The sequence below is a fragment of the Triticum dicoccoides genome, chromosome 1A (assembly GCF_002162155.2).
Source record: "Triticum dicoccoides isolate Atlit2015 ecotype Zavitan chromosome 1A, WEW_v2.0, whole genome shotgun sequence".
Lineage (NCBI taxonomy): Eukaryota > Viridiplantae > Streptophyta > Magnoliopsida > Poales > Poaceae > Triticum > Triticum dicoccoides.
In genome coordinates this window covers 365,994,444-366,015,856 of record NC_041380.1, presented here as the reverse complement: position 1 = coordinate 366,015,856, position 21,413 = coordinate 365,994,444, and the positions used below count along the sequence as shown (strand labels likewise).

The window sequence follows — 21,413 nt, the reverse complement described above, 5'->3', positions numbered from 1 at the left end:
CAGGGGAGGAGAGGGTTCCGATGTCCTCGGACACTACGTCCGAGGCACCTTTACGGCGGAGGCCACTCTTGGCCTCCTTGCCCTTCTCCTTGGCATTCTTTTCCGGCGCCTGGTACGGCGCCGGGACCAGCATCCTCGTCAATAGAGGAATAGTTGAGTCTTCGGGCAGTGGAGCCGGACAGTGAATCCATTCCGCTTTCTTCGTCCAGCCCTGCGAAAGAAAATGGGAAGTTTAGCGTGCTCCTTGGACTCGCAAAAGTAAGGTTATCAAAGAACTTACGGGGGTCATAGCATGGGTGTTATCGTAGCCGAGGTCTTAGTTGTCTCCGGCCATGATTTCTGGTTCTTGAAGAGCAGCTTCCACATGTCTTCGTGCTTCGTGCCGAAGAACCGCTGCAGGGTTTGGGGACCGGCCGGCTTGAACTTCCACATGGGCTCTTGACGCGCCTGATAGTGGAGAATCTGACGGAAGAGCATCACCTGGATCACGATGGCGAGGCTGGTATTTTTATCTACCATGCTCTTGATTCGCTTCTGCAGCACCGTTACCTCGTCAGACGACGCCCAGTCCAGGCCCTTGTTGAGCCAGGATGCCAGCCGTATTGAGGGTCCGGACTTGAACTCCGCAGGAGCAGCCCATGTGGAGTCACGAGGCTCTGTGACATAGAACCACCCCTGCTGCCATCTCTTCACGGTCTCCACGAAGGTGCCCTGGGGCCAAGTGGCGTTGGGCAGTTTGCTCACCATAGCGCTGCCGCAATCCGCGTGCTGGCCGTTCACCACTTTCGGCTTTACATTGAAACCTTGAGCCACAAGCCGAAGTGGGGGGAATGCGGAGGAATGCCTCGCATATGACGATAAACGCCGAAATGTTGAGGAAAGAATTTGAGGCTAGATCATGGAAATCTAGCCCGTAGTAAAACATGAGGCCGCGGACGAAAGGATGAAGGGAAAACCCTAGTCCGCGAAGAAAATAAGGGATAAACACTACCCTCTCGCCGGGCTTTGGAGTGGGGATGATCTGTTTTTTGGCTGGGAGCCGGTGGGCGATCTCCTTAGCCAGATACCCCGCTTCAGTTCCTTGATATTTTTCTCCGTGACGGAAGAAGCCATACACTTGCCCTGCGCTCCGGATCCGGACATGGCTGGAGTACTTTCTGGGAACGATAAGGATTGAAGTTTGGGCGCTGGAGCTTGAGGGCGGATGGGCTGAGGAAGGGGAAGGCGTGGGGTAAAAGGGGGGATCTTATCTCCTTATAAAGGCAGTGAATATCATGCGTCCCCCACGAGCCTTAAAGCTCACCTATTTCAAGGGGTCGTGCGAAACGACACGGTTGGGTTTTCCAAACCCGTATTGATGAGAATCCCGTAATAAGGGGGCACGATCTCTGTTTTGACAAGACGTGTCGTCAGTGGTTACGTCTCAAAACGCGAAACGGGAGGCCGAAAAGCGGTTTGAAATAATAGCCAGACGTAAAGTCTCGCCAGTAAAATCTTCGGAGGACAGGACTTATTCGTGTTCTGACCTTGTAATTCAGAGGTATGGTTGTTGTACAGAGCCGGATGTAGTACTGACGATCAACTACTTTGAAGTATTCAGAGGAGGAACCCGCCTTGCAATGCCGAAGACAATCTGCGCGCCGGACACATCGTCATTGAAGACTAGTTCAGGGGCTACTGAGGGAGTCCAGGATTATGGGGTCCTCGGGCGTGCGGGCTATGTGATATGTGCCGGACTAATGGGCCATGAAGATACAAGACGGAAGGCTTTCCCCGTGTCCGGATGGGACTCTCCTTGGCGTGGAAGGCAAGCTTAGCGTGCAAATATGAAGATTCCTTTCTCTGTAAACCGACTCTGTACAAACCCTAGTCCCCTCCAGTGTTTATATAAACCGGAGGGTTTAGTCCGTAAAGTCTGTCACAATCATAATCATATAGGCTAGACATCTAGGGTTTAGCCATTACGATCTCGTGGTAGATCAACTCTTGTAACCCCTATACTCATCAAAGTCAATCAAGCAGGACGTAGGGTATTACCTCCATTAAGAGGGCCCAAACCTGGGTAAACATCGTGTTTCCTGTCTCCTGTTACTTTCGATCCTTAGACGCACAGTTCGGAACCCCTTACCCGAGATCTGCCGGTTTTGACACCGACAACCACTGCCACTACGCCCACGCCTACGTCAACGCCGAGCACTGCAGCTGTGCCCACAACGCCGACGCCGCGGACCTTTCCCAGCCCTACGATAGATGAGCCTGTCGTTTGAGTTCCATGTCTATGGTTCCTACTCTTTTGATCGCCAGACTTTGGCTATGTTCGACTGCCGACCTGTGACACGATCCTGTGACACGATGATCGTCGACCTGTGGCATGGTGATCGTCGAACTTGTGCGTTTTTTGGTAGTGGAAAAAAAAGAACTCTGAATTTCTGTGCGTTTAGGGGCCGAAATCCGGGGACGTGGCTGAAAATTGATTCCCCATACCCAAAAAACAGCCGGCGCAAACGCGCAAAGCCCTTTACCGGGTGCGCTGAGGGCCAAATGACTGGAGATCCTAAGTCAAAAATGAATATAGCTAAGGCAGTCCTCGCCTCATAAACACGGACACACACAAGTGTGCGCTCATGCTAGAATGATGGCGGCCATGTCCATTGCAGCCACCGCCACCTGCTGCTCCTCCTCCTTCCCTGCAAACCCCAGCCAGCACATCGCAACCTACTCCCGTGCTCCAGGCCTTCCTCTTCCTCGGCCAGCTTGGCGTCGCTCTCTCCTTGCCGCCTCCCCGCCGGCGAGCCGCCTCCGCCTCCTCCCCCGGACCTCCCTGTCGGCGTCCCCGGCCGCAGCGCACGACTACGAGGCAAGCTACCGCCGCTGTCTTTCCTTTGTTCCTGCTTCTGCTTGTGCACTTCATTTTTCTTACCTTATCTGCTTGTGCACAGACGCCCGCTGCTCATAGAGCTTACTTATCCCTTTTCCCCAATTCTGTCATCTCACGGTACCATACCATTACCGACACACGATAGAAATCTTGGAATTCCTACCTTGGCAACACCTTGCTACTACTACTACTTCAGTGTGCACATGATTTCACAATCAACCATGTTATTCTTCATAGGATAAAAGAAGAACGCGAGGGGATTATTCAGAAAACCCAAAGCATATGCATTTGGTTTCTAAGCTGTTCTTCGATCTGCGGTAGTATCATCTTCCAGTTTGCTGGTTCCCCCATTATGCAGTCCTGCATACCCCATGAAACGCGTCTACACAAGGCAATTCCAAATAAACAAATAACACATTTTTGATGTGCCCTAGACAGACCCTATTACATTTTACATTCTCTGTCTGTGCTGACATGTTAATCGTGAACAGAACGCCCCTATAATACTTCCATTGGGACCATGCAGCTCATAGACCGCCCAGTAGTTATTGAGAATGTCATTCAACAACTTTCTTCTAAGGAATTAAATAGATCTCCCATTGGCATCTTGATCAGGGAAAGTGAGTTTGCTGGCCCAACTCCCTGATTTTACTATTGCTAAGATTCCTAGAAATGGCATTACGGTTGCCCATGCTCTCACTAGTTATGGTAGGAGTGGTGTGAGTGTGTGTTGATCGACTCAGTCCCGGCCTGCGTGTTGCGACTGGTCGATGATGATTGTAATGAACCTAAGTTGATTAATTAATATAATACACACCTTTTTCAAAAAAAAAATCTTGTCTGGGAGATGACATGCTATGAGATGTCTTTCATGCTTCATGTAGCGTAGTTCAGTAGTTAACTAAATATTCCTGAACCATATATGTGTGTCTAGTTCTCTGGAAGCTCCTATGAGCCGCATCACAGATGGATATTTTTTTTGGTTAATGTGCTGAAAACTTACCTTCTGTGAATCCGCTCCATCTTTTAGACACGACACAATGTTGGAAAATCTGGAGCTTGTCATGTCGTTGAAAATAATCAGCTGAGGTTATCTGTGTCCATATAGTTTACCGATACAAACGGAGAGGTGGAGCTCAGGCTGGACATTGGAAAGCTTGGCATTGAGAGTTCAAGAGATGTTTTTGTTGACGTCGATGACATGTCCCTGCTCATCAGAGCCAAGTCTGACGGAACACTGAGGACTTTGATGAATGTCGGCACGCTGTTCGACAGGGTTAAGTCTTCTGAGACGATATGGTATGTATTGCTAGCTCAGTAGCGGACTCTTGCCTGTGAGGATTCATCTGTTGACTCGTTGCACTGTTACAGGTTCATCGATGAGGATCAGTTGGTGGTGAATCTGAAGAAAGTCGAGCAAGAGCTGAAATGGCCCGACATTGATGAATCCTGGAAATCTCTCACTGCTGGGATCACGCAGTTGTTGACAGGGATTAGCGTCCACATAGTTGGCGACTCCACGGACATCAACGAGGCGGTCGCTAAAGAGATTGCTGAGGGCATCGGGTGAGTGCATTGCCGTCCTGTTATAGAAACTACTTAACCAATTGCATCCTTGTTTCTGCTGCGCTGTTTTAACCAATATATAGATGCATGTCCTACTCTGAGATTTGCTGCCACAATGTACTATGATAAGTTGTTAATTCTATGGCAGATAAGGCCCCTGAAATGTGTTTTGCTGCGCGTTTGCAGGTATCTTCCAGTTTGCACAAGTGAGCTGCTAGAGAGTGCCACTCAAAAGTCTGTTGATACCTGTACGTCATTTCTCATTTCAAAAAAAAAAATACCTGTACGTCATTTCGGTGCTAAAATACATATTCGTGCAATAGAGCATAGATCATTGCCACCGCAGTGAGTTAACTACATGTAATTACCTGTAGGGGCGGCCTCAGAAGGAGCGGACTCCGTAGCTGAAGCGGAGTGTGTTGTCCTAGAAAGCCTCAGCAGGTCGGGTTTCCTTTTTCTTTGGAGCTTCTTTGCTTGCTTTGGTTGATCACTTGCCATGCTAAAATTGTGTGTTGCAGCCATGTCCGTACCGTGGTAGCAACTCTAGGTGGCAAGCAAGGAGCGGCGAGCAGGTTCGACAAATGGCAGTATCTTCATTCCGGGTTCACAGTGTGGTTGTCGGTGTCCGATGCCGGTGGTGAGTAAGGAAGCCTTTCGTTTGGTTGATGATTGTTTGGTTCTTCCTTGCTGACCTGCTGCTATGCTGTGCTGGGGTGGGTGCAGATGAAGCCTCTGCCAAAGAGGAAGCCCGGAGAAGCGTTAGCACTGGGAGCGTGGCTTATGCCAAGGCGGATGTGGTGGTGAAGCTGGGTGGATGGGACCCGGAGTACACGCGAGCTGTGGCACAGGGCTGCCTTGTTGCCTTGAAGCAGCTCACCTTGGCAGACAAGAAGCTAGCAGGTAAACACCAGCCGCCTCGTGCTACGTTTAGGCCCTGTTCGGTAATCACCCACTCCCGGAATCTACAGAGCAGGGAAACTGCAACTCCATCATTTTGAACTGCAACTTCGCCAACTCCGCTCCCGGAGTTGTGGAGCAGAGCGATACCAAACAGAACAGCGCCTTACATTCCATTTCAATCTGCAAGAAAATTGACATCAGTGTTGGAATGGCAGGGAAGAAGAGCCTTTACATCAGGCTAGGCTGTCGAGGGGACTGGCCCAACATCGAGCCACCCGGCTGGGATCCCCAATCAGATGCCCCGCCCACCAACATCTAGTCCAGCTTCAAGCATTTTTCTTTTCTTTTTCAAGACTCCATTCATTGCTTAGGGATGTACACAGAGCATAGCCTCATACAGCCGTACTCTTATTCGCTACTGGATTCTCTTTTATAGAAGAAAGGCTGAAATGCCAACATTCTCTATTTCACCTGCCAACAGACGCCATAATCAGGAGCACCCTCTCTACCACTGAGAGAGCGCCCCATCATGCGGGCCTCCTTAATAGGCCGTCGAGCAGGCATCCCTTTGCGTCATACCGGAGATGAAGGCGACAGAAAGGCGTGAATAAACACATAAGTTAGAAAATTAACAGAAAATGACGATTTATTGACTAAACTCAATGTTGATTGGACAAAAACCAAACTAGGAGGGTAAACAAGGAGCCTTCTCCCTTGAAACCATCTTAGGTTCACAAGTATACTCGGACAGTTTCCTCTTTGCAGCTACTAAAACAGACAGACAGACAGAGCGGCAGATTCACAGACAGACGCATATAAACTCAGAAGACTACATTCCTTCCAACTCATGATAACAAGCCGACCAGTTCCTTCCTCCAATCCACCATGGTCACTGACCTCGTGCCTTGACTGGAGCATTTGCTGCTTCCCGCTTCACCATCGGAGGCAACTGTTAAAAGAAAAACACAAGCTTATACTTAGATTAACTAAATGTTGCTATACTATAGTGCCCTAGGAGCACAAAGTTGTGTGTTAAAACGGGCAGACAATGAATCAGGAGCTAACAGCGCCTCAAAAGAGAGAAGGCCCGCACCTTATCTTGGAGCCGAATTATTGTGGAGACCAGCATTCTGTCACCAACTATGAGACGCAGCCTCTTCACTAGGTCAATTCTGCTTATTTTCTTGGCCTGGTATGAACACAAACACAAGTCAACTCAGGCTCCAACAAGAAGCTGAAGGCCAGTTTTCAATTGAGAACACAACAACCAAGAACTGATTAATAGCAGACCTTGAATTCTTCATAACAGTTATTGATCATGTCCATTTTCTCGCGAGGAAGTTTGGTTGAAATAGCTGCAAATAACATGGAAAAGGGCATCCAAGGTGTACTTGGAGCTTTTGCCATTGATCCTCCTAACATGGGGGCTTCATACTGACCACCCAATGCTGGAGATGCCTCAAGATTCATGTCCTGTTTCCACACAGAAGAACGGTGTCAACTGGTGTTTTGTGACTCACCCAACATAACTGACATGACATTGGTAATAACAGGAAACTTATCATATTTGGAGATTTCTATCAAACATTAAGACTACAATCAGCTCGAAGTTATAATCTCATAATGGAAGCACAGGTCAATTGTTGAGTCAGACACGCAATCTGAATAACTGAATGCTCCTGCTGCTCCAACAGTGGAACTTGTCTGTATGAGAACAGAAGTTGACTCTAGTATGACAGTACCATCTTTATCAACTCCCAATGTAAAGAACCTCACCTGTGATACACTGTCGGCCGAACTTGGACTCAAGACCAGTGAAGCATCAGATGAATCGTGACAATCTTCTTGTGTGAAGAGGGAATCTGAAACAAAATGAGAAGGCTGACTTGTAAGAAAACTTATATTGACATTTGTTATGAACTGCACAAAGCTAAATTAAATTAAATTTCTAAAATGATGACACAGTAGTTGCGATTAATTACCTTTGGCTTTAGATGGCAATTTGATGGTGACTACAAATTCAGAATAGATGTGACTATCCAGATTCATATCCCATACAATGTAATGCTGCGGGTTTTTTAGGTCATCTACACCGCTATCAAAATACTCGTTACTAGGCTGGTGCTGCTTAGATCCATGGTGAACTATTTCTACGTTCCCCATTACAACCCGGCACAACATCATATAGATGATGCCATTTTCATCAACATCAGAGTAATTCACACTGCAGAAAGTAATACAAAATATTGAATTTTTGCAATTGTTAGGGACAGGAAGTGTCAAAGAATAGAAACAAATAATAGACAAAAAAATACAATGGTAAGTTGACAACGAAAAACATGTGAACATGTAAGTGGAAGTAAATAAATGGTGCCAGAAACTATTTATCTACAAATAAGGAAACACATATGGCAAGAATAAGACAGATGTGAATATACTTCTTAAAGATGGAGGGGAGTAGATGTTCAGAACATTCAGAGTAAGTTTTTTGCCAGCAGATGATACGAGACAGGAGCACATACCAGTTAATGGAGCAGTTAGCTGGTGCAAGGAGTACGCCAGTTCCATAGGGTGGACACCTAGTGGGCTTTTTAACTTGCAAGGTGCCATTCAGCATCATTTCATCCACAGCAGCTTTCGAGCAAGGAAGCCAAGCATAACGCACATTTGCATTACCATGCTGAGATTTAGTAATCTCTACCTGCTTTTGGAAGAGATCATAGCGGTCTTCTCTATAATTATTCAAGAATGGCGTTCGGTGGATTCCAATAATATCCTTGGAACCAATAGCAGTACCCATTCCCTGCAGCAACATCTTCTGCACAACAGAGGTAGTTCCTTGAGCACGTGATTGCCCGCCCAGCTTATCTTGCTGTGGTTGACAACTAAAGACTGCAGGCAGCGAAGTGTGTGGTTCATTCTCTCCCACAGTTTCTCTACGATCACAATTTATTTTCCTGATGATACTCTTCTCAGCTCTAACTCTCTTAGCACTGGAAACCTCTTCAGTACTGGACTCAAAGTTTGAGCTTTCTGCGGAACTCTCTGATGCTCCATACTGGTCATTTATTTGACGTGCCCCATTAGGCTCAGCTATAACATAGACATGATCTCCATTGCCAAAATCTTTCCTCCTATATACTATCTGATCTTCAATAAGAACTTCTGGGAAGTAACGCCTTCCATTGTCATCAATCCAGGCGATTGGCCTCTGAAGACCTGACTTTGAGTCAATGAATGTCATGTGGACAAAGTCCAGCAAAAATAGCTGGTTCTGGTATCCTACTTCTGTGATGGTCTTCTTTGTCCGGAAATCAACTTGAGCCAGCTTGACAATTTTTTCTGGAAATTCTTTCCAGTTGCCACTTTGGCGGAGCAGAATACGCTTAGGTGATGCACTGGTCATGTAGTTCTGATAGCTCTGTAAAATCTGCTTGTTGAAGTGGCACGCGATGTTCGCCTTGCGATCTTCACCAACATACAACCTGATATCAGAGTTTCCAGTAGGATGCTGATGCGATTGAGAGGTGTGGCAGGCATCAGCATGATATGCAGCGGGGCTGTCCCGCTTCCTCTTGAGGCTAACTATATTCTGTCCACATTTAGCCAACACCTTTTCGTTCATCGCAGCCATTGTAGCAAGCAGAAATGAACACCAAGCAGAGACTAATTCCTTCTAGCAAACTAAACCCCAACAAGTCTAATATTTACACTAAGCTAATGGAGGAACCTCTGAGCATAGACTACTTCAATATCGATGAGGAGAAAAAGAATATCGGTCGGGTGAGATAAGGGCAAAAGAGTAGGAAACCTGAAAAGGGAAGATAGGTCCTGTAAGAAAAAGGACAAAAAACTAGAATATCTTAAATCAAGCAAACAGAATATATGCAAATCAAAGATCTCAGTACTCTGTCGGCAGCTAAACATACGAGTAAATTCCCCAAAACTATCATGTTACATTAGCACGACGAACAACGAACTAGATAAAATAAAATAAAAAGGAAAATACTTCAATATGGAATTATCTATTGATTTGCCATAGTCCTCATGCAGAAACCGCCATTTGTTGAAGGGTGTGAGCACAAGAGTTCAGTCATATATAGCGCGCTTGAGACAGCTATTGCATTAATTGGGCTCAGAAATTACAATTATCACCCAGAAGTATCATGTATTCATTTGCGCGCAAAAATTATGCTTCGTAAACCAAATATTTGAAACAGCTTGCCTAATCAGGAGAACACGTGATACAGGGCTTTAAAAAACCTACTGCATTAATTGGGCTCAAAATTTATAATTATCACCCCAAACAAACATATATTCATCTGCGCGCGAAAAACGCTTCGTTGACCAAACATTTGAAACAGCTGGCCTAATGAGAAAATCATAGGATATATGGCTTGAAAAAAATCTATTGCGTTAATAACAGGGCTCAGAAATTACGATTATGACGCACAACTATCATGTACTCCCTCTGTAAACTAATATAAGAGCGTTTAGTATCTAAACGCTCTTATATTAGTTTACAGAGGGAGTATTCACCTGCGCGCGAAAATATGCTGTGTAAGCCAAATATTATTTGAAAGCGCTGGCCTAATCAGGAAATTACATGAAGTAAAAGGCAAATGATGTCTCAAGTTGAATCAAGCAAAGTTGTGATGAAAATAACTAGTTCCTCACCACACAAACAAGATGGAGATAAGCTAACGCGAAATTCATAGCAAAGATGGAATTTTTAATATTTAGCGAGTCAAGGGTGCACGGAATCCACTTGGTAAATCCTAAATCTACAACTTTAGCAGTCAACAACCAGCTTCCCGGTGTCACAGATGATCGAAACCGAACAAAAAAGCCTACCTAACTCTCACAAAAGAATATTCACCAGATCGAACATATAGAGATATGAAATCATCACACACGGCCTAACAATCGGGCGGGTCGCGTAGATCCATGCAAGGGGCGAGCCGAATCGATGGATTCACCGACCGACGCTTACCTAGGGTTAGCGGCAGCATCAGCAGGGGTCACGGCGGAGGATATTGAGCGGTTCATCTTGCCCGATCTAACCCCCCTGTCACCCCCCCCTAGGACTCCCCTACGGAGCCCACTTTATCCCCCGGCTACGATCGATTGCCGGAGCTACCCCGCCGAAGACGCTCCCCCGGCCGGCGGCGAGACGCGGCTGGTCAAAGCAAGGACTCGGCTCGGAGAATCGCTGCGGCGGCGGCGGCAAGGGGGCGGGGGCGGGGGCGAAAGCGAGAGGAAGGTCGGGGTGGAGGAGCCGTGCGGCGGTGGGGGAAATATTATTGGGCGGAGAAATAACGCGGGTCCACGCCTTTGTCGTGCCCACTTGCGACCCTTATTGTGCTCCACCCACCGCCTCCGCGGCCGACACACGGGGCCCCGCCGCGGGTCGGGCCCGCCTGGCGGTGGCGCTGGGCGCGCTAAACTTGGATGCCAAGTTGCGTGGCCGGAACGATTTTGCTTGGGCCGTAAGCAAAATGGGGACGCCGTGATGCCGACATCCAGCGATCGGACGGTTCACACCCGCGGTCAACGTTCCCTGCCCCGCCCGCAGCCGTCCGTCCGTCCGTGATGCCGGATATTCGCCGTCTGGCAGTAGTTTTTCTTGACGTCCGGACCGGTTGCGTGCATTATTGGGGTTCGTTCGTGTGTGGTACGGGGTGACGTGCTCCTGATGGAACTTCGTGTTGGCCTCCAATTTGATTTTCTTATGGCTTGGGCACACCGGAATTGCACTGCATGTTTTTTTTTTTTGCATCGATTGCACTGCATGTTTCACGAACCTACTATCTATCAACCGACGTATGTATACACGTACATATACTCGTATATAATAAACCACATGTAATTAAGTACAATATATGCTCTCGTCGAGGCTGCGTACTTTCTAAGACTATTTCCGTCCCAGTCATCGGCAGCCATACAAGGGAAAACGAGGCTCGTTTGAAAAGGCTAACCCTTAATTTACTCGCGACTCTAAGTGGTGGCATATAGATGTTGGAGTCATTTTCTTATAGCTCGTCGTCGTTGGAGGTGCAGTTTTCACACAATTAGTTGGTCAATAAGACCTTAATCGAGTCAGTATACTTGACTATGTTGAGCTCTAGTTGCCTTTGGGCGCATGAACTGCTTCGAATTCAAAGTGTTGCTTCTTCTTCGTCTTGTATGATTTTTTTCTTTCTAGAATACACACGAGTGTGTGTCATAAATTGATACTCACTTCTTCCCATTTTGTTAGGCGTATTAGCTTTTACATGCAGTCTCAGTATGTAAGACGCATGCAGTCGATTTCCTCTCTCGAGTTGTTATAGAGTATCGCTAATTTTCTGGAGATGGTTCCAAGAAATCGTGCATGCCTTCCTCCTCTTTTTTTGAGTCGTGGACGCTTCCCGCTAAGATGGCTCAACTAACGATGATTGTTGCGTTATTTTTCGTGCTAAAACTAATATGCCTAACAATATAGGAAGGAGGGAGTAGAAGAAAGGGGTGAAGAGCCCACCATCATAGCGTTACAACAATGAATTTTACGTGTCTGGGGTATGCCCTAGAACCGTACACAACTACTTGTCGCTACCTCACCTATCAAGCGTTGTAAAAAAGAAAGATAGATCTCCTTTAAGTAGGTCATTCAAACTCCAAGTTCTACCCTCCTTGGCCACATTTGAGATGGCATTTTGAACTGAAGGAGTGGCCCCATCAAAAACCACCGCATTTCGGTGTTTTCAATTCTCCCACATGGTGAGCGTGATGATCGTCATGAGCTCTCGCAATGGAGTAATTTTTGACAAATCTGGCCCCTCTGAGCGACTTCAAGCACATATTGCCCATGCATAAAACTAATTTGGAATCTAGCCCCCATGTTCGCCGCCATGCTATGTGGCGCCGACCCCAGATGGGCCCATGGAAACCCTAGGAGCCAGATTTGCTTGGCTCCATGTAGCATGGCACCGAACATGTACATCTCGGCGTCGTTTAGTGTGGCGCCCACATGTACATCTCGGCATCGTTTAGTGTGGCGCCCACATGTACAACTTTGGTGCCATGCTATGTGGCACCGAACCCAAGGGCCAGATTCCAAATTAGTTTTTCCCAGGGGATAGATGTGCCTCAAGTCACTTAAAGGGACCAGATTTGCCAAAAAATATAGCAATGGACGACTGTGAGAGGTCCTCGTGCCACACCATTCCACGAGAGTATCATCAATGGTCGGTATTTGATTCGAGCAACCCAAAGCACTCCAAATCCAGAACCATAACTGTCTCACAAAGGCACAACTCAACAACAGGTGATCGATAGTCTCATCATGTTGATTGCATAGTGGGCATAAGTATTGGTGTGGTAGGACTCTCCTGCGAGTCTGTCGGAAGTCCATCAATGGTTCCTCGCTACAAGACACTAGAAAGAACTACACTATTGTGGTGCCCTTTCCTTCCACATGAAATCTGCATATGCAACAACCTCTCGGCCATTTCCGTTTTTGATTTCCAAGTTTGTCGACGTGTTTGGCCATTCCGATTGAGTTTTCCTTGTATTATATTAACCCGGGGGGTATGATCCATACTTTGTTATGTGATGGCTATCATCATTGTGGGCTACATATTCGACGCCCTCAATGATGGCAACCATGGGAAACTTGTTCCTACGTGAATCTCAGTTGAGATAAATCATAGGCTAACATTGAGTGGATGAAGGGGAAGTTCATTACGAAGACGTCGAATGGTTGTGCTTGTTAGAGCAACTATATAAGGTGACGTATGCAGGATATAAGATTTTAAATACTATATTTATGTTGAGTTAGATTAGAGAGAAAATGAGAGAGAAGAGAAGTTGATCTCGATTAAGAGCTACATGTAGCATGACCTCGAAGAAACCCCGTGAGATTGTGACGTGGGACAAGTGGTACATGTTTATAGCTAACTATTATACTATTGGCTATAAGTTGGTTATAGATGACATGGCAACAAGTTATAGCCAGTTGTTGGCTCTATTATTAACATTGCTCTCTCTGAGTCTCTACCTTATAATCTACCCATTTATCATGCCTCAAGGTATATGAAAAGATTTAAACACGAGGGTCAAAACCGAAGGCATGGGTTACATTAAGTCATGATTTACATTGAGTGTTTAACTTCATGATCTTTGCAAAAAGGATTGGTGGTGCGGTCGGGTTTATTATTGAAACCCTAGCTTCCCACTCCTTTCAAACATCTTGTATGACTAGATAGAATAGATTAGTGCGATGTTCAGTATGAGGACAATGTTGGGGAACGTAGTAATTTCAAAAAAAATCCTACGCACACGCAAGATCATGGTGATGCATAGCAACGAGAGGGGAGAGAGTGATCTACGTACCCTTGTAGACCGACAGCAGAAGTGTTCTGACAACGTGGTTGATGTAGTCGTACGTCTTCACGATCCGACCGATCCAAGCACCGTTACTCCTGCACCTCCGAGTTCTTGGCACACGTTCAGCTCGATGACGATCCCCGGGCTCCGATCCAGCAAAGCGTCGGGGAGGAGTTCCGTTAGCACGACGGTGTGGTAATGATGATGATGTTCTACCGACGCAGGGCTTCGCCTAAGCACTGCAACGATATGATCGAGGTGGAATATGGTGGAAGGGGGCACCGCACACGGCTAAGGAACGATCACGAGGATCAACTTGTGTCTTCATGGGGTGCCCCTTGCCTCAGTATATAAAGGATGGAGGAGGAGGAGGCCGGCCAAGGCTTGGTGCGGCCAGGATGTAGAGTCCTACTAGGACTCGAAGTCCTAGTTGAAGGAAATATGCCCTAGAGGCAATAATAAAGTTATTATTTATTTCCTTATATCATGATAAATGTTTATTATTCATGCTAGAATTGTATTAACCGGAAACATAATACATGTGTGAATACATAGACAAACAGAGTGTCACTAGTATGCCTCTACTTGACTAGCTCGTTAATCAAAGATGGTTATGTTTCCTAACCATATACAAAGAGTTGTTATTTGATTAACGAGGTCACATCATTAGTTGAATGATCTGATTGACATGACCCATTCCATTAGCTTAGCACCCGATCGTTTAGTATGTTGCTATTGCTTTCTTCATGACTTATACATGTTCCTATGACTATGAGATTATGCAACTCCCATTTGCCGGAGGAACACTTTGGGTGCTACCAAACGTCACAACATAACTGGGTGATTATAAAGGAGCATTACAGGTGTCTCCAAAGGTAGATGTTGGGTTGGCGTATTTCGAGATTAGGATTTGTCCCTCCGATTGTCGGAGAGGTATCTCTGGGCCCTCTCGGTAATGCACATCACATAAGCCTTGCAAGCATTGCAACTAATGAGTTAGTTGCGAGATGATGTATTACGGAACGAGTAAAGAGACTTGCCGATAACGAGATTGAACTAGGTATTGGAATACCGACGATCGAATCTCGGACAAGTAACATACCGATGACAAAGGGAACGACGTATGTTGTTATGCGGTCTGACCGATAAAGATCTTCGTAGAATATGTAGGAGCCAATATGGGCATCCAGGTCCCGCTATTGGTTATTGACCGGAGACGTGTCTCGGTCATGTCTACATTGTTCTCGAACCCGTAGGGTCCGCACGCTTAAGGTTACGATGACAGTTATATTATGAGTTTATGCATTTTGATGTACCGAAGGTTGTTCGGAGTCTCGGATGTGATGACGGACATGACGAGGAGTCTCGAAATGGCCGAGACGTAAATATTGATATATTGGAAGCCTATGTTTGGATATCGGAAGTGTTCCGGGTGAAATCGGGATTTTACCGGAGTACCGGGAGGTTACCGGAACCCCCCGGGAAGCTATATGGGCCTTAGTGGGCCTTAGTGGAAAAGAGAAGGGGCTGCCCAAGATGGGTTGCGCGCCTCCCTCCCTCCCCTAGTCCTATTAGGACAAGGAGAGGTGGCCGCCCCCCCCCTCTCTCTTTTCCCCCTCCGCGAATCCTATTCCAACTAGGATTGGGGGGGGGGGGAATCCTACTCCCAGAGGGAGTAGGACTCTCCTGGCGCGCCTCCTATGGCCGGCCAGCCTTCCCCCCTCTAGTCCTTTATATACAGAGGTAGGGGCACCCCAGAAACAAAAAAGTTGATCCACGTGATCTATTCCTTAGCCGTGTGCGGTGCCCCCAGCCACCATATTCCTCGATTATACTGTAGCGGAGTTTAGGCGAAGCCCTGCTGCTGTAGTGCATCAAGATCGTCACCACGCCGTCGTGCTGACGGAACTCTTCCCCGACACTTTGCTGGATCGGAGTCCGGGGATCGTCATCGAGCTGAACGTGTGCTCGAACTCGGAGGTGCCGAAGTTTCGGTGCTTGATTGGTCGGATCGGGAAGATGTACGACTACTTCCTCTATGTTGCGTCAACGCTTCCGCAGTCGGTCTGCATGGGTACGTAGACAACACTCTCCCCTTTCATTGCTATGCATCACATGATCCTGCGTGAGCGTAGGAAATTTTTTGAAATTACTACGAAACCCAACACTAGTAGGTTTCCACCAAGAGGGGAGGAAGGGAGAAGGAAGTGGAGGAGTAGGAGAGGTGGCCGGCCCCCTTTTCCCTAGTCCAATTCGGACTAGATGGGAGGGGGGCGCAGCAGCCCCTTGGCCCTTTCTCCTCTTCCCATTAAAGCCCATCAAGGCCCATTGCTTCTCCTGTAACTACCCGGTACTCCGAAAAATACCCGAATCACTCGGAACCTTTCCGATGTCCGAATATAGTCGTCCAATATATCAATCTTCACGTCTCGACCATTTCGAGACTCCTCGTCATGTCCCCGATCTCATCCGGGACTCCGAACTCCTTCGTTACATCAAAACTCATAAACTCATAATATAACTGTCATCAAAACCTTAAGCGTGCGGACCCTACGGTTCAAGAACAATGTAGACATGACCGAGACACGTCTCCGGTCAATAACCAATAGCGGGACCTGGATGCCCATATTGGCTCCTACATATTCTACGAAGATCTTTATCGGTCAGACCGCATAACAACATACGGTGTTCCCTTTGTCATCGGTATGTTACTTGCCCGAGATTCGATCGTCGGTATCTTAATACCTAGTTCAATCTTGTTACCGGCAAGTCTATTTACTCGTTCCGTAATACATCATCTCACAACTAACTCATTAGTTGCAATGCTTGCAAGGCTTATGTGATGTGCATTACCGAGAGGGCCCAGAGATACCTCTCCGACAATCGGAGTGACAAATCCTAATCTCGAAATACGCCAACCCAACATTTACCTTTGGAGACACCTGCAGAGCTCCTTTATAATCACCCAGTTACGTTGTGACGTTTGGTAGCACACAAAGTGTTCCTCCGGCAAACGGGAGTTGCATAATCTCATAGTCATAGGAACATGTATAAGTCATGAAGAAAGCAATAGCAACATACTAAACGATCGGGTGCTAAGCTAATGGAACGGGTCATGTCAATCACATCATTCTCCTAATGATGTGATCCCATTAATCAAATAACAACTCTTTTGTTTATGGTTAGGAAACATAACCATCTTCGATTAACGAGCTAGTCTAGTAGAGGCATACTAGTGACACTATGTTTGTCTATGTATTCACACAAGTATTATGTTTCCGGTTAATACAATTTTAGCATGAATAATAAACATTTATCATGAAATAAGGAAATAAATAATAACTTTATTATTGCCTCTATTAGCAATAAAAAGTTATTATTTATTTCCTTATTTCATGATAAATGTTTATTATTCATGTTAGAATTGTATTAACCGGAAACATAATACATATATTGATGAAAACATAATAGGTTCAGATCTGAAATCATGGCACTCGGGCCCTAGTGACAAGCATTAAGCATAGCAAAGTCATAGCAACATCAATCTCAGAACATAGTGGACACTAGGGATCAAAACCTAACAAAACTAACTCGATTACATGATAGATCCCATCCAACCCATCACCGTCCAGCAAGCCTACAATGGAATTACTCACGCACGGCGGTGAGCATCATGAAATTGGTAATGGAGGATGGTTGGTGATGACGATGGCGATGGATTCCCTCTCCGGAGCCCCGAACGGACTCCAGATCAGCCCTCTCGAGAGGTTTTAGGGCTTGGCGGCGGCTTCGTATCGTAAAACGCGATGATTTCTTCTCCCTGATTTTTTTCTCATCGAAACTCAATATATGGAGGTGGAGTTGGAGTTGGAGATGCAACAGGGGGCCCACGAGGTAGGGGGTGCGCCCTAGGGGGGCAGGCGCGCCCCCCACCCTTGTGGAGAGACGGTGGCCCCCCCCCCCGACCTTCATCTTTGGCAGGTATTTTTCTTATTTTCTGGAAAATGTCTCCGTGAAGTTTCAGGTCATTCCGAGAACGTTTACTCCTGCACATAAATATCACCATGGTAATTCTACTAAAAACAGCGTCAGTCCGGGTTAGTTCCATTCAAATCATGCAAGTTAGAGTCCAAAACAAGGGCAGAAGTGTTTGGAAAAGTAGATATGTTGGAGACATGTCAACTCCCCTAAGCTTAAACATTTGCTTGTCCTTAAGCAATTCAGTTGGCAAACTGAAAGTGATAAAGAAAAACTTTTACAAACTCTGTTTGCTCTTGTTGTTGTAAATATGTAAAGCCAGCATTCAAGTTTTCAGCAAAGATTATAACTAACCACATTTGCAATAACGCATAGGTCTCAAGTTACTCATATCAATAGCATAATCAACTAGCGAGCCATAATAATAAAACTCGGATGACAACACTTTCTCAAAACAATCATAATATGATATAACAAGGTGGTATCTCGCTAGCCCTTTCTGAGACCGCAAAACATAAATGCAGAGCACCTTTAAAGACCAAGGACTGACTAGACATTGTAATTCATGGTAAAAGAGATCCAGTCAAGTCATACTCGATGTAAACTAACAATGATGAATGCAAATGACAGCGGTGCTCTCCAACTGGTGCTTTTTAATAAGAGGATGATGACTCAGCATAAAAGTAAATAGATAGGCCCTTCGCAGAGGGAAGCGGGGGTTTGTAGAGGTGCCAGAGCTCGGTTTTGAAACAAAGGTGAATAATATTTTGAGCGGTATACTTTCATTGTCAACATAACAACCAAGAGATGGCGATATCTTCCATGCTACACACATTATAGGCGGTTTCCAAACTGAATGGTAAAGTTTATACTCCCCCTTCCACCAACAAGCATCAATCCATGGCTTGCTCGAAACAATGAGTGCCTCCAACTAACAAGAGTCCCAGGGGGAGTTTTGTTTGCAATTATTTTGATTTAGTTTGCATAAAGCATGGGACTGGGCATCCCGGTGACCAACCATTTATCTCGTGAGTGAGGAGCGGAGTCCACTCCTCTTGAGAATAACCCGCCTAACATGGAAGATACAGACAGCCCTAGTTGATGCATGAGCTATTCGAGCATACAAAACATGATATTTATTGAAGGCTTAGAGTTTGGCACATACAAATTTACTTGGAACGGCAGGTAGATACCGTATATAGGTAGGTATAGTGGACTCATGTAGAATAACTTTGGGGTTTAAGGGATTGGATGCACAAGCAGTATTCCCGCTTAGTACAGGTGAATGCTAGCAAAAGACTGGGAAGCGACCAGCTAGAGAGCGACAATAGTCATGAACATGCATTAAAATTAATCAACACCGAATGCAAGCATGAGTAGGATATAATCCACCATGAACATAAATATCGTGAAGGCTATGTTGATTTTGTTTCAACTACATGCGTGAACATGTGCCAAGTCAAGTCACTTAAATCATTTAGAGGAGGATACCAGCCTATCATACCACATCATAACCATTTCAATAGCATGTTGGCACGCAAGGTAAACCATTATAACTCATAGCTAATCAAGCATGGCATAGAAAACTATGATCTCTAATTGTCATTGCAAACATGCTTATTCATAATAGGCTGAATCAGGAACAATGAACTAATCATATTTACAAAAACAAAAGAGGTCGAGTTCATACCAGCTTTTCTCATCTTAATAAGTTCATTATATATCGTCATTATTGCCCTTCACTTGCACGACCGAACGATGTAAATAATAATAATAGTGCGCGTGCATTGGACTAAGCTAGAATCTGCAAGCATTCAATAAACAGGATAAGACAAGGCAATATGGGCTCTTTTGTCAGATCAACAATAATGCATATAGGAGCCACTTCAACAATTTAATCATGGTCTTCTCCTATCGACCCCCAAGGAAAAGAAAAGAAATAAAACTATTTACACGGGAGAGCTCCCAACAAGCAAAAGAAGAACATGAAATCTTTTTGGGTTTTCTTTTTAATTACTACTACAAGCATGGAAATTAAACTGATTAAAAGCTACAACTAATTTTTTTGGTTTTTCTTAAGGTTTATTAAACACACAAGAAGAAAGCATAAAAAGGAAAATAAACTAGCATGGATGATATAATAAAAAAGTATGAGCACCGACATCTAGCAATGAGTATGCGAGCATAAATGTAATGTCGGTGGGAAATACGTACTCCCCCAAGCTTAGGCTTTTGGCCTAAGTTGGTCTATGGCCATGGCTGGCCTGGCTGATATCCATAATAATAGGCGGGGTTGTACTGTGATGAGGAAGAAGAGGGCTCCGATTGCCACTGGCTGGCAATCATCTCCGGATCCCACTGGTAATTAGACTGTCGCGAGGGATCAAATTGTGGTTCCGGCTCTGTCTCCTCGGCTGGTGCAGGGTTCCGGTAGGCTTGAATAGCCGTCAATGGAACAAGGTACGTGCCTGAAGATAGATCAAACAAAGAAGGAGCAGGCATGGTAATAGTTTCAGGATGATGTTTATTAAAAAACAATTGATATTTAAGCTCTCCTGCCCTATTCTTAACAATAAAATCATGTGCCACCATACTTTTATAATCTATATAAACACGGGGCAACACCTTTTCTTCCTTCTTAGCATGCCTAATAGGTATATTAAAATGTGCAGCTAGGCGTGAGACATAGATGCCTCCAAAGATGGGACCCTTGGTACGGTTCATACTTAACCGTTTGGCAATAATACCGCCCATGTTAAAAGTGTTATCACTGTATAAACCTTGAAGCAAAATAATAATATCAGGGATACTAAGGTTTCCACAGTTTCCGCGACCGATTAAGCAACGACTAGCAAATAATGCAAAGTAACGTAAAACAGGAAAATGTATGCTAGTTATTCGTGCATCGGAAACTTTCCTAGTTTTCCCCTACAGTGATAGTATCAATAAAACCATCCACATCATTACGGTGTGGTTCTTCTGTCTTGCCCACAAAAGGGACTAGACAAATCTGACAAAAATCATAAAGTGACATCTCCTTATGCTCATCATATAAATGAAACTCCACCGTAGGTGGTGAGTTCCTAGAATGAAAATGAAAGTTTTGCACAAATGTATTTGTGAGTAAGAGGTACTGATCGCATTGGTCATGGAGGAAAGTGGTGAGGCCTGCATTATGAGCCAATTCATGAAAATGTTCATAAATCCTGGCTGCTCTCAAGAAATCCTCGGAAGGCCATTCACACGCTCGAACCTCCGTGGTGCGCAACAAATTATATTTAGGCTTCGGTGCCTTTTCCTTCGAGCTTTGGCTCGATGAGCCCCTCAATAATCTCCTCATCATTTTCTGAAAAATTCTGAAATTTTTAGTAACTTCAAAATAAAAGTAAACCAAACTCAATAATGTTGATAGCAACTACTACAAGTGCCTAGGGCCTATATCATGCATCAAAACTACTTTTGACCATATAAATTTGACATGCAAGCTCAAGAACAGGGTCACCTAAGCAGCAAAAAGTTGCAATGAATAAAGTACTAGAACAAAAACTAATTGGACCAATGGAGGAGTCACATACCAAGGAACAATCTCCCCAAGCAGTTTTGTGAGAGGTGCTTTGAGCAAGGAGATCGAAAATGGCAGCAAAACGAGCTTGGACTCGGGTTTGAGTTGGTTATTCATGTTTGGGGGAGGAAGATGAAGTGTGTGGGTGCAGGAATAAGTGGA

General features: G+C 45.4%; 2 protein-coding genes across 3 annotated transcripts; one reads left to right on the top strand and one right to left on the bottom strand.

Moving 5' to 3' along the window:
• Nucleotides 1-2,577: 2,577 nt before the first annotated feature.
• Nucleotides 2,578-5,809, top strand: LOC119273389 (probable inactive shikimate kinase like 2, chloroplastic). Its single transcript, XM_037554565.1, has 8 exons — nucleotides 2,578-2,857; nucleotides 3,987-4,177; nucleotides 4,250-4,444; nucleotides 4,631-4,692; nucleotides 4,819-4,885; nucleotides 4,963-5,081; nucleotides 5,168-5,344; nucleotides 5,560-5,809. Exons 1-8 carry the CDS (start codon nucleotides 2,633-2,635, stop codon nucleotides 5,661-5,663), a joined length of 1,140 nt encoding a protein of 379 aa, XP_037410462.1. The 5' UTR covers nucleotides 2,578-2,632; the 3' UTR covers nucleotides 5,664-5,809.
• Nucleotides 5,810-5,967: 158 nt separating this feature from the next.
• On the bottom strand, nucleotides 5,968-10,632 carry LOC119273372 (inactive poly [ADP-ribose] polymerase RCD1-like). Of its 2 annotated transcripts, XM_037554552.1 has the most exons (7): nucleotides 10,338-10,629; nucleotides 7,867-9,155; nucleotides 7,327-7,568; nucleotides 7,121-7,206; nucleotides 6,635-6,817; nucleotides 6,438-6,533; nucleotides 5,968-6,293 (listed from the first exon to the last, which is right to left on the bottom strand). In XM_037554552.1, exons 2-7 carry the CDS (start codon nucleotides 8,976-8,978, stop codon nucleotides 6,234-6,236), a joined length of 1,779 nt encoding a protein of 592 aa, XP_037410449.1. In that variant the 5' UTR covers nucleotides 8,979-9,155; nucleotides 10,338-10,629; the 3' UTR covers nucleotides 5,968-6,233. The 2 variants fall into 2 exon arrangements, with proteins under 2 accessions (XP_037410449.1, XP_037410455.1); XM_037554558.1 differs by lacking the exons at nucleotides 5,968-6,293; nucleotides 6,438-6,533 and having other exon boundaries at nucleotides 6,804-7,048; nucleotides 10,338-10,632.
• Between the last annotated feature and the right edge of the window lie 10,781 nt (nucleotides 10,633-21,413).

Coding starts and splice junctions, on each gene's coding strand:
- LOC119273389 (XM_037554565.1), top strand. CDS start 2,633: ATGATGGCGGCCATGTCCATTGCAGCCACCGCCACCTGCTGCTCCTCC. Junction 4,178..4,249: donor AAGTCTTCTGAGACGATATG/GTATGTATTGCT, acceptor GCACTGTTACAG/GTTCATCGATGAGGATCAGT. Junction 4,445..4,630: donor GAGATTGCTGAGGGCATCGG/GTGAGTGCATTG, acceptor GCGCGTTTGCAG/GTATCTTCCAGTTTGCACAA.
- LOC119273372 (XM_037554552.1), bottom strand. CDS start 8,978: ATGGCTGCGATGAACGAAAAGGTGTTGGCTAAATGTGGACAGAATATA. Junction 7,569..7,866: donor GCTAACTGCTCCATTAACTG/GTATGTGCTCCT, acceptor TACTTTCTGCAG/TGTGAATTACTCTGATGTTG. Junction 6,534..6,634: donor ACTGTTATGAAGAATTCAAG/GTCTGCTATTAA, acceptor TGTTCATACCAG/GCCAAGAAAATAAGCAGAAT.